Genomic DNA, 12,730 nt, shown 5'->3' with positions numbered 1-12,730 from the left:
CCAAGACATGTGGGATCTTAGCTCCTCCACCAGGGATGGAATCCACACCCTCTGCACTGGAAGGTGAGATCTTAACCACTGGAACGCCAGGGAGATCCCTCTCATCACCTCTTAATATCATTTTGGAAGCACATGAGTGGACGGAGCCTGCTCCTCTCTAACCACCTCTTTGAGCAACAGGTGTGTGCCCTCCTGTTCCTCTCTGTTTTCATCTCCAAAAATATCTTTACTGTTCTTTGTGACCACATATAAACTCCAAACTATTTTAAAAATCCCAGGTCTTACAGAGTACTCAAGATCACCACCAGCAGCAACTTGGAATTAAATTTTATTTTTGTTGGTTTTTACTAATGTGGATTGAACCATAGAGCCTCCTCTTCAGCATGAGTTTTCAGGGAACAATTGATCTTCTCCGCATGTCCATGCTAGCATATTTACATCTTTCTAAAACCTGACCCATATTCAAGGTATCCATCTGAAATTTGAGTTGTCTCCAACTCTGTACTTTCCTGGAGACTCTGGAAGTGGACATTTATTTGGGTACTTCTAGGAATGTTTCTCTAATGGAAAGTCCTGAAAGTAGAAACGCTGACAATATACATACAATGAAATATTCTTCCACCTTAAAAGGGAACGAAGTTCTGCCGTATGCTACATGGGTGAACCTTGAGAACCTTATGCTGAGTGAAATAAGCCAGTCACAGAAGGAAAAAAGCTGCAGGAGTCCACTTAATCGAGGTCCCTAGAGTGGTCAAAATCAAAGATGCAGAGTGGAATGGGGGGTGCCAAGGGCTGGGCGGAGGGGAAATGGGGAGTTGTGCGATAGGTACAGTTTCAGTTTTGCAAGGTAAGAAAGTTCTGGAGATGGTTGCTCAATAGTGTGAATGTGTTTAACACTGAAAAGTAATAAAGATGGTGAATTGCATGTTGTGTGTATTTTACAATTAAAAATGATAACAATTAAGAAACAAAAAGTAGAAATGCTGAGTCCAAAGGTGAGCCCTTTTTTAAACTTAATACTGTCAGCGTGCCCTCCAGGAAGGCTGTCCTGGTTTTGTTCCCATGGCTGTGGGTAAGCCCACCATCCACAGCCTCATTGGCAGGAGTGTCACCAAACTTTTCTCCACCGTGATTTGGTTTTAGCAAGCAGAATGGCAAAAAAAAAAAAAAAAGAAAAGAAATTGGAAGAGGACAAATACTCTCAACTTTAAGTGTAACAAGTGTTCATCTGGAGACTTCACTGATGGTCCAGTGGTTAGGGCTCCACACTTCCACTGCAGGGGGCGCAGGTTCCATCCCTGGTCTGGGAACTAAGATCTCCCATGCCAAGTGGCAAGGCCTCCCCTACCCCGCAGAAAAGGATGTTTATCAGCTTGGTCCCTCCAGAAGCTCCAGAGTAGCCACAAAGAAAATGCGGGCTGCAGCATTCTGCAGGGTAGGGGTAAATCTCCCAACGATGCATCTAGAAACTCAGGAGTTATTCTCGTTGTCTTCCCCCAACCCACTCCCTAACCTTAAAATGATGACTCCAAATATCACAGAGTGGCCTACATACTTGCCTGAAACAGCTGTCCTGCAGAATCACAAAAACGTGGGCTAAAAATAGCCTCAGTCTCTAAAAAGGTTGGGCCCCAGGGAACAAAGCCCTCATAGAAAAATATCTCCACTTCCATCCAGGCCACACAAAGCTGACCCAGCTCTGTCCCTGGTGCTCGTCATCCTCCGTGACCACCTCTCCCTGCCCTGGAAATAGATGCCTGGCATCTTTTTGCCTTCTTGGTCCCTAGAGGGGAGGGAGGCAGGGTAGGAGGGAAGATAATGCAGTTACACCCAAGCTCCAAGCTTGTATCATTATTTCCATATTATAAATGCCTTTAAGGGCTCAGATTTTAAATAACGTGTCTGAATGCCCACGGCCAGAATAAGTAGCCAAATTTCAAACTTAGGGCTTGCTTCCAAGATCCTGTGGTGACAGTTCTCCTTTCTGTGCAGCCCATCACCCCAAAGGGTTCTATGAGACACTCAGGTCACATCCCTACTGAGGAGGGTGAGATGCTGTGTCTTAAGCAGAGAACACAGGCTCTGAGTAGGGTAGGATCCTGCAGAACTGGGAGGCAGGTTTCTCAACAACAACCCACCTAAAGAACGCCTGGTACCTTGCTGATGGCTTTCCCTCCCTCTTAGTGAGTGAGGAGACACATTTTTCTGGGTGGCAAGTGGGAGTGTGGCTCAGCTCCGTAGTCATTGGCAGGCCTGCTGTCTCTGCCATTGTAAGGTATGTGGGTCTGTCAAGTTCAACTCTAAACCTCTATGGTGTTGTGGGGGCTGCCGGATGGGGGATGGCTCCTGGTGGCCCCCACCTGCCTTGCACTCTACAGGCACAATCTCTAAAGCACGTTTAGAGGGACAGGCTCGATTGGGTAAAGACAGTCTCAGTGCCGAGGAAAGAGACTTAAGGGGCGAGGGAGAGGGGTTACCTGTCCTTTGAGTCAGGAACTTAAGGACAATCCAGGAGTGCAGATTTCTGACAATCACATAGAATCAATCTGGGAACATGTTGAAGGGATCTCAGACTCTGAGTCAGCTGGAGATAGGGCATGTGTATGTGTGTGTGGGAGAGAGAGAGGAGGAGGTTAGGCACTGAGATGAAGCTGGTGTCATGCCTGGAGAACCCGTGAATGCCAGATTCCCGTCCTGCACAGACCCCAAAAGAGGCAGATGCATGACAAGAAATGACCAGTACACACGGCACAATGCAGCGTGCATGGTCAGTTGTGTCTGACTCTGCAGCCTCATGGACTGTAGCCCACCAGGCTCCTCTGTCTATGGGATGTCCCAACAGGAATACTGGAGTGGGTTGCCATTTCCTCCTCCAGGGGATCTTCCCGACCCAGGGATTGAACTGCATTGGCAGGTGGATTCTTTACCATGGCGCCACCTGGGAAGCTACTGACACAAGGTTGCTACTGCTGCTGCTGCTAAGTCGTGTCATTCGTGTCTGACTCTTCGCAACCCCATGGACTGTAACCCACCAGGCTCCTCCATCCATGGAATTTTCCAGGCAAGAGTACTGGAGTGGGGTGCCATTGCCTTCTCCTAACACAAGGTTATGTTGTTATTAAATACTGGGCCCAAAACCTGCCATACCAGATCCCTAGTCTCTAGGAGGTCGCATTTCAGCCCTAAGGGCGTGTGGACCGTGTCTGACTAGTCCCAGACTAAATGGCTCCTTGGACAGGATCAGGATTCAAGGCAGGCTCTCCTGTCTCCCAGGGCAATGTTCTTGTTACCTATTCAGAACCCTGCCTGTGTGGAAACACCCAAAGGGAAGAATTTACATAGGCAGGCCCTCAAGAGATGGTGCAACCAGCTGTGGGTCTTTGGGCCCCTAGATTTCTCAGTTTCAGAAAACACAGCAAGCTTCTGTCTGGATCAGTAGCCACCAGCTGACCCAACCCTCCCCTACCCAAGATGTACCAAGTTTTAAAATTTACCCCTTGAGTCTCTAAGTAAAGAGATGAGAAATAAACAAGTGGACAGATGTATGTAAGAGAAATGATTTAACTTTATAAAAATGTGATCATACAGCAAGATTTCTTTTTTCTTTTTCTTCTGGCAAATGAAGTTTATAAAAACACCTGGAATAAAAAGTAGAACCATAACCTAATAAAAATTTAAAACCTTACATTTCAAGGAAACAGAGTTGTTTCAGAAAGACAATGAAGAGAAAACAAAGAGCAGCCAGAGCAGCAGTGGCACGGGGAGAGGGGAGAAGGCAGGTTCTGGGGGTATAAGGAAACAGCGACCGACTAAGGTGAGCCTGACCTTTGGCACCAGGGTGGGCTCAGGACTGGGGGCAGGGAGGGCAGTGATCATGAGAGAGGCAGGTGGGCTTCCGGAAAGGGACAGACCAATGGCTCAGTGGGCAGCAGTGGCCTCCTGCAAACGGCCCATGGTCCCCTCCTCTTCCCAGACCTGCAAGCCACGGGGCAGTGACTCAGCCAAATCTCTATGAATTTGCCCCGGTGGGGAGCTCAGTGCGGGGAAACTCATTGGAATGTCAAGGTCAGCTAGGGCAACTTGCCACAGAGACCCAAGGAAACTAGACAGACAGGGCTACACACAAAACACTGTTTGGAATGTCTGCACCAGCCAAGACAGGGTAGAGACAACCCTGGAGAGATAGGCCGGGAACCCACCGCAGCAACATCCCCCAGCCTCTCCTTCTAGGGAGCTGGTCCTGAGGCTGGCTTCTCCCCAAGGAGATGGGGAATTCTTGACTACATTCTGAGGTAGTCTAATCGCCACTTGCACAGGCGGCTGAGAATGACCTCAACAAATGGGGGCAAGGCAGGCAGAAAAGTTTCCACGGAGAGAAAAGGCTAAAGTATATAACAGAAGGAACTGTCACAGGTGGGCTCGGAGAGGACTACAGTGCAGCCTGGGGTCGGAGGTGGCTGGCAGTGTGAAAAGATAAGCGGATCTGGGGTGGGCATGGTTCTCAGGCCAGGGCAGTGGTAATACTGAGGTGAGGGGTGTACCTGCCCCTGACTGGGGTCATGCTGATGATGAGCCAGAGAACCTTGGGGCCTCGGGAGGCAGGGGGTGGGTCCCAAGGTGGGTCCCAAGGCTATGATTCTGGTCATTTGAGCTTGTTTTAGGGAGAACCAGTCCTGCTGGACTTGAACTTGGAAAAGCATTTAAGAGGCCCCTTCTCTGAGGAAGCAGTGTACCCTAGGCCACCACAAAGAGAGAAATGATAAGGATGAAAAGCAAAGGTGATGTCAGACCCCTCATCCCGCTTTCGATGCTAATATATATTCTTTTCCTCTTCTGCCCCAGCACTTGGGATTCTAAGTCAGGAAGGAACATTCTGAAGGTTTAAGAAGCAGCAGCCATGTGGATGTTAGTGCTTCTTCTTTGCACATTTCCGAGGACGCCTTCTGGGACGGAGCTCACCAAAGTCTTCCACTTCATTTTCATATACATCTTCCTGAACGACACCTATTTAAAAAGCAGAATGGTGATTTTTTTTTCATTCTACTGTAATATATAATAACATCCTAGTAACACCTAATGTTGACAAAAAAGAAGAAAAAAAAGCCAGAGCTAGAGTAAACATCCTTCTCCAGAACGTTCTTTTACAGAGTAGCTCCTCTGTCCTTCTTTTAGAGGCCCTTTAAATGAAAAATAAGTCCAACAAAAACTAAATTCAACCGCACCTTGAGGTGGTATCCCAGTTATGTTCTTCTGTTTGAAGCAATCACAAAAAATCACAGTGTCATCAGAGACTAAAATCTAAAGATTATTGGCAGAGACATTTGTGTCAAGTCCTTCCCAGTTTTCCCCAGCTCCAGGGTTTGGATTTTCCAGTAGCATCTGGGTCACGAGGACTCACAGAAGGGCAATCTGGGACAAGTGAAATACTAGGAGGCCGAAGAAGGAAGATACTGCCAAGAGGGGGAGGCATTCCAGATCATATAGAATTCAGCAAGAAGATTCTGTCAGGAAAGAAACCCTGGCTCACTCTATACCAGCTTTAAATTCTCTGAAGGAAGACGTATGCCAAGGTTCCCCAAAGATTTTGTTTGTTTAGTTCACAAAGTTGTTTAATATCCCCAAGCCCACAACAGTGCTAATACGTTCCAGACACTCATGGAATTACATGAAGGGCTTGCACAGGCAAACATTTATCAAGGGATACACTCCGCCCATCCTGGGAGTCACTGTACAGAGTACGAGTAGTAATAGAGCATCACTGGTAGCAGCTCGTGAGTGGCAAACATTTTTGGAAAAGCAATAAGCCGAGTAACAGCCCTCACAGTCAGATGGGGGAGCCCAGTCACTCTGCTGCTACTGATCAGAGTCGCTGGGGGCGGTGTTCCTACACAGTGAGCGACCACTGCTCACAACACAGGCGGTCCCACTGCAGACTGACCGGGGAGTCAGCAGAACCAAGGGCCACGAGACCCAGAGCATCACCCCAGGATGAAGGACTCCTCACCTTCCTCCTGGTGCAGCTCCGTTTTCCTCAGCCACTCCTGTGCATCCCTGACGGACGGGATCAGGATGTTGACCAGCCGAGCCATGACCTCCTCCGCTAGAGAACCAAAGAACCAGGGCTTTGAGTGAAGGGGCGGTTGTAGGGATTAGGACGCTCAGTGCTAGCATCCAAGCCCCCACCTCCCAGGCCCTTGTCTCTGCTTCCTCTGAGAAGGGCAATGAAAGGCCGCTGTCTGCCCCCAGGAGCAGAAACTACATGTCCCTGTCTGGAGGGCTGCCAATAGCAAGCCTTTCGAGGAAGCTTTGCAAACTGTTCTTACCTTCAACTGGACTGTCTGAATTTTAGAATGATTTAAACACATACAATTTCACTAATTTTATACATAACTTCCCTCTTCCCTCGTGGCTCAGTGGTAAAGAATCCACCTTCCAACGCAGGAGATGCGGTTTGATCCCTGTGTCGGGAAGATCCCCTGGAGAAGGGAATGAGGACCCACTCCAGTATCCTTGCCTGGGAAACCCCATGGACAGAGGAGCCTGCAGGCTACAGTCCATGGCGTTGTAAAAGAGTCAGACATAACTTAGTGACTAAACAACAACATACATAATTTCTATTCAGTGTTGCTAAGATGTAGCTAATAAGGATGTCAGAGGAAATCTGATTCACAGATCACGTAAGAATTCTTTTTAGAGGCTCACACTAGGTATGGTGTGAGGACGCTCCTAAAAGGGAAGGACCAGGTATGCAGGCTAGATCTTAATCAAGTCAAAGTGTTAGTTGCTCAGTCATTTCCGACTCTTTGCGACACTATGGACTGCAGCCCACCAGACTCCTCTGTCCATGGGATTCTCCAGGCAAGAATACTGGAGTGGGTAGGTATTCCCTTCTCTAGGGGATCTTCCCCACCCAGGGATCAAACCCAGGTCTCCTGCATTGCAGGCAGATTCTTTACCATCTGAGCCACTAGATCGGGATCAGCCCATAGCAGGTGCTCAAGAAATCCCTGAATGAATGAGCCAAGGAAGGTTTAAAGAATTTTCTCAAGACTGGAAGCATTCTCCTTCTATCTTCTCCATAGAATTGGTTAGCAAACCCTTTTCTTATCTGTCATGCCAGGGGAAACCATCCTGCCCTAAGAATAGGACACACTGGTTAACTGGGGGAGGGGGGATCCAAAGAATTGGGCTTTGCTGGGACTGGAGAACACGTGGTCCTCACTTGTGTCTCTGCTACTGCCAAGATTCCAGCATCCCCAGGTCAGACCTCACTACAAAGGGGCTCGACTTGGACACAAGTCCTCAAAGCCCGGGTTCCGCCACCATCTGGGCCTGCCTTTCGAGAACCCTTACCATCAGCCCAGGCCTTCCGCCTGTAGAGGTCCTCCACCAAGTCGGAGACCTTCTTGATGTTCTCCTGGACCTTCCTCTGTAGTACGTGGCTGTGCTCTTTGGAGCCCAGGTGTTTGCGGCCCCAAGCGCTCTGCTCCATGTCCTGCACCACCAGCTTGCCTTCCTCCATAGCCGGGTCCACCTTCTCGCGGAAAAACTCCAAGTACCTCTGGTAGGCCACTTGCTGACTCTGGTGGCTTTCCAGGCGGATGTGCTGCTCGTAGGACTCACTGCTCCTCTCCCAACCTTGCTCATCTTCCAGCTCCGTCCCAGAAGGGGCTACAGCCTCGGGAGCCGCACCCTCAAATGCCTGATCTGGGGTGAAATAGTTCTCGGGCCCGCGGGCGAACTTGACCCCGCACAGGTCGCACTGGGTCCGGTCCACGTCAGCCTTTTTGAAATTCCCAGCCGCGGGCTCCCTGCCCTCCTCCCTGAAGTGCTCGGCCTGGCCTCCCGCCCTTCCTCTCCTCCATCTGATGCACAAAGACACCACCAGGCATACCCTCCGCATTTTCCGGCGGATGGAAGCCCTCCACAGCTTCTGCGAGAGGACAGCGTCTAGGAGGTGGTCCCCCTCCAAGGCCAGCTCCTCTGGCTCGTCCTGGCCGACCTCATATTCGGGTTCAGCCAAGTAGCCCACAGGATCCATGGAGAACAGGCGGTTCAGCCTGACCTCCTCGTGGTAGAGACCCCGCACAGCGGTCCCTTTGGTGTGCCCACTGTCCCACTGCCAGTGGCAGTCCATCAGGAACTCTTCATCCCGCTCAAAGAGCAGGTCCTGCAGCGCCTCCGCCACGGACTTCACGTTGACTGCCAGCCTCACTCGCTTCACCACTCTGAGCAGGCGCTCGGGGACCTGGCCCGGGCACTCCATGCTCAGCAGCTGCAGCCTGGCTTCGAGCTCCTGGAACTGGCTGGACAGGAGAGGCTTGCAGGATGGCTGCAGCACACCCTTGGTGTTCACCAGCATCACCAAGCACAGCACCAGGGTCCGCTCGGCCTCCCCGGAAACCACGTAGTCGATGTCGCTGAAAGCGTCCAGCAGGACGTTGAAGTTGGCGTTCTCGCAGCCGCAGAGCACCTTGACGAGGTAGGACAGGTGGAACCGGAACTCCTGAATGGCCCTGGTCAGGTCCTTGGGTCTGTACTCCTGAATGATGGCGAACACGTCCCCGGGCTCCCGGTCCTTCTTGCTAAACAGGAACTCCCAGTAATGCAAGAGTGCGATGTAGCTCTTCGGGAGGCACAAGACGGCATTCTTGGAGAGGCGGGCCAGGACCGCCCCGCAGTGGATGAACTGGAACTCCAGCAGGGCCACTGTGTTCCCGATGCTGGGGATCAGCGGCTCTTTGCACCTCTTGACCAGGACATTCATGAAACGGAAAAAGCGCCTCTTGTAGTCTTCTGGGTTCCTGCACACGTAGAACTGGTGGATGGAGTCCTGCAGCAGTCGGATGAAGCACAGGTGGGGCTTCTCCGCACTCTCGTCATCCTTGTTGGGCGCCAGCATGCCGAATTTCCCTTCTACTCCTTTCATCCTGCTGCCTCTGTCCCTGCCCCTTTTCTCTTGTTCAGACTGCAGGGCTTTGAGTTCCCAGTTGTACTGGTCCTCCTCCTGGTACAGCAGCTTGTCGAGCTCATCGGGGTAGCTGGAAGAGAGAAGAAAAGCCTGCATGGCGCTCAGCCACAGGTCCGTGGACTCCCGGCGGCTTCGGGCCCGTTCGTTTTGAAACAGGACGTGGATGTATTCTTTCAGGGCAGACCTGTAGGATCGGAAGGATTTGTAATGTGGCTTGAGGACTTCTTTGCATGCCATGGGGTTTTCTGACAACACCCGCTGGTGGAAATGCTTAGGGAAGACGACATTCAGCAAAGATTTGCAAAGGCCATGCTTGTCCAGAGACAAAATGTAATCAATCTCCTCAAGTCCTTCAGCTAAGACTTTAGAGAATACTCTTTTGGCTTCCAACAGTAACCCCTTGATGGCCACCAGGTGTATTTTTGACTGGACCAAACACTTGGCCTCATGACGCCGCAAAGGCCTGTGGAAGTCTTCACAGTGTCCATCCTCGCATTTTAAGCCCACAAGAAACTTCATGCAGACACCCGGGTAGGTCTTTGCAAGCAGGCTCTCTGTGATCTGACATAGCCTGCTTAGAAGGTGTTTGTTTAGGGCTAATTTCACCTGATCCATCATTATCAAGAAATGGTCTTTTGTTTTCTTCTCTTTCAAGTTCAAATCCAGGTCAGAAATGATGCGTAATATGGGTCCAGGGTCGTTCTGAGCTATCTGACAGTACTTGGCATCCACCTGCGAGATTCCAAAAAACTCGAAGCAAGACTTGACCATCTCCTTCTCAGCGTTGGTGGTCACCTTTCTGAGGGCCCTGACCAGATCGAGGAGGACCCCGAGGCCCCCCGGAGCCAGAGCTAGGACATCCTCGGGCTGGACCTCACAGTGGCTGGTGGCTTCGTAGAGTGCCTCCACTGCCCCTGCCGAGTGGTTGAGGGTGTCAAACTTCAGGAAAGCATCCTTGAGCTTCAGGAAATCTCTCATGATCACCCCCTGCAGGAAGTGGGCCTGGGCGATGCCAGACACCTGGTTGGTCTGATGGCAGAGGTCCAGGGCTTCTCTGAGGATGGCCTTGGTAAGGTCAACATCGGAATCCCTGGCCACGTTGAGACGGGCGGCCGCTAGCAGACACGAGGCCTGGAAGTCCTTGTCCGCAGTGAGCCTGGCAGCCTCCAAGAGGCAGCCGTGCTGCTTCATCAGCAGCGCAGCCTCTTCCCTCCGACCTTCCCTGTTGAGCAGGTCGGCGGCCTCCGTCAGCCGCTTCCGAGACCTCAGGAACACCAGCTGGTCTTCAATGTCGAGCTTCGAGAGCACACCCATCATCTCCTTCATTTTATTCATGCTCAGGTACTTGGCTGCAGCTTCCAAGTAAAACTGGCTGGCAGAATAGGTGAGCTTGGAGACAGGAAGGGCCTTGGCCCTTAGCATTTCTTCATACCTGCAAAGATAGACAACACCGATGTCAACTAAGCATCACCCCATATAAAATATATAAAATGCAGAACAGAGCAACTTATATAAAATGGCACTTGTAGACAGGACCTGCCAAACTGGACCTGAAGTTAGCAGCAGGTGTATCAAGACTTCATTTTATGCTATAAAATTAATTCTTTATTCCCCAAAGGAACCCAGCACTAGTATGTTTAATGAAATATAGTGGAGTTGCACAGAAAGAAAAAAATAGTTAAAAAAGAAAAAAGAAATAAACCCAAACAAAACTGAAAAAGAATAAATATTAAAAAAAAATTTGCAAAAAAGAATATAATGGAGTTGCATCCTAGGCAAGTGACATTTACGTTAGAAGTCAACCTGCAGGGCATAAAGTATGCATAGTCAAAATTATTCTTGGGGGAAAAAAAAATCCCTTAAATTTGCATAAGAGCTTGCTAATCATTTTGGGTATATAGCCTATGGAGGCTGATACCTGATAAAGGAGAAAGTGTGGCGATGGGGGCTGCAGACACACCAGCCATTACATCAGTCTTCCTCTTATTATTCAACTTGCGGCTTTTCTCTTTTTACCAAGAATGCGTGTGATTGATTTAGTGTGAGATGAATGAAGCCTTGAAGTCAAGTTCCCTTTGACACTGTTGATCCAAGTGAGTATATCCCACATACCAATTTTTAAGGCAGTGGGCCAATCCAGTGAAACATGCCTACTTTTGAACTCTTGCAGGGGACAAAATGTATTTCCTCACAACCAGAGATGCCCAGGAACCTCCTGCTGCCCTGGGGTCATCTTACAAACATCAGATCCCCTCTTATAACAGGACCTCTCTGAAGGAGTGTGACTGAGGATGAGCTCCTCTCATAAGCTTTGGCTGATAGAATAGAGGGTATTTATAGCACGTTTAAGGAACTAACCAGGTATTTGGTTTTCAAATCTAAAATGTTCTAATTACATGTTAAGTCAGGCCAGCTAGCAATTGAATTCTACATCCAGTATGTAGAGCATTCAAAAGACTCTCAGACAAATCAAGTGCTAGGCTCCAATTAGTACTGACGACACTTAGATCTCAACTCAACATATCAATAACGAGTTGGTTGAATATCTCAGGAAAGCTGATAAACAAAATAATGAGACCCCAAAAAATGTTTCTGGGGAAACATTCAATGCTATCCTGACAAAGTGAGAACAGAAGATTAAAATAATTGAAAGTACAAAAAAACCCCCAAAACCCTCTCAATTGCGTTCATCATATGGCATCACAAGGGAACTGTCCTGGTCAATTTCTCAGAGTACATAGCACCCTGACAACTGGGTACACAATCAATGCCACAGCTGGCACCCTGCTACAGACTGATGGTTTGTGACCCTACAATTCATATGTAGAAATCCCAACCCCTAGTGGGACTGTATTTGGAGATGAGGCCTCTAAGGGAGTAATTAGGGTTAATTGAGGTTATAAGGGTGGAGTCCTGATCTAATAGGATTAGTGTCCTTATAAGAACTGACACCAGATAGGGAAGGAAGAGAGCTCCACCAGTAATCCAATTGACTGGAGCCCGGATCGTGAACTTCTAGCCTCCAAAACTATGAGAAAATAAATTTCTGTTCTTTAAGCCACCCAATCTATGGCATTTCATTATGGCAGCCTGAGCTGACTAATATACACATGCTGTGTGTATCTTATGCATAATAGCATCAAAGACCTGGATAAAGAAATATGTTCATTTACTAACTGTGACACTAGAGACGTACTGTTTCATTTCTAAACATAAAACTCAATTTCTTTATCTAGGTGTTGGTTATATAAGTGTGGACTTCCCTGGTGGCTCAGACCGTAAAACGTCTGCTTACAACGCGGGAGACCCGGCTTCAATCCCTGGATCGGGATGACCCCCTGGAGAAGGAAACGGCAACCCACTTCAGTACTCTTGCCTGGAAAATCCCATAGACAGAGGAGCGTGGTAGGCTACAGTCCATGGGGTTGCAAAGAGTCAGACATGACTGAGTGACTTCACTTTCTTTCTTTCTTTCTTTTCTTTATACAAGTGTATTTACCTTGTGAAAATTATGCGCTTTTAAAAAATATATGATATACTTTAATAAATGCTAACTTAAAAATATAAAACTTGAACACCTGGTCAATCCCGTTCATTTTGTCACATGTATAATTTGGTAGAAAGCAAAGAAAATACAGAACCAAGTCACAGCTTACTTTTCCAGGAGCTGCTGAGCAGAAATGCAGAAGAGCAGCCTCTGCAATTCTAGCTATCTCCTTCCACCTGGAAGACCTCCTACCAGGAGGCATCAGGAGGTCT

The 12,730-nt window shown here is 48.9% G+C and overlaps 1 protein-coding gene across 8 annotated transcripts in view; it reads right to left on the bottom strand.

Moving 5' to 3' along the window:
• Positions 1–3,547: 3,547 nt before the first annotated feature.
• Positions 3,548–12,730, bottom strand: part of TRANK1 (tetratricopeptide repeat and ankyrin repeat containing 1) — a 97,706-nt gene continuing 88,523 nt past the window's right edge. For all 8 annotated transcript variants that reach the window (XM_044933863.1, XM_006077043.3, XM_044933861.2 and 5 more), the window contains 3 exons: positions 7,354–10,403; positions 6,005–6,100; positions 3,548–5,004 (listed from right to left, as the gene is read on the bottom strand). In XM_044933863.1, the coding sequence (XP_044789798.1) occupies positions 4,907–5,004; positions 6,005–6,100; positions 7,354–10,403 (3,244 nt within the window). In that variant the 3' untranslated portion in view covers positions 3,548–4,906. The remainder of the gene's footprint in view (positions 5,005–6,004; positions 6,101–7,353; positions 10,404–12,730) is intronic.

Source organism: Bubalus bubalis, chromosome 21, assembly GCF_019923935.1.
Source record: "Bubalus bubalis isolate 160015118507 breed Murrah chromosome 21, NDDB_SH_1, whole genome shotgun sequence".
Classification (NCBI taxonomy): Eukaryota; Metazoa; Chordata; class Mammalia; order Artiodactyla; family Bovidae; genus Bubalus; species Bubalus bubalis.
Note: the sequence above shows the minus strand (reverse complement) of the source record. Positions and strands in the feature narration are given on the sequence as shown.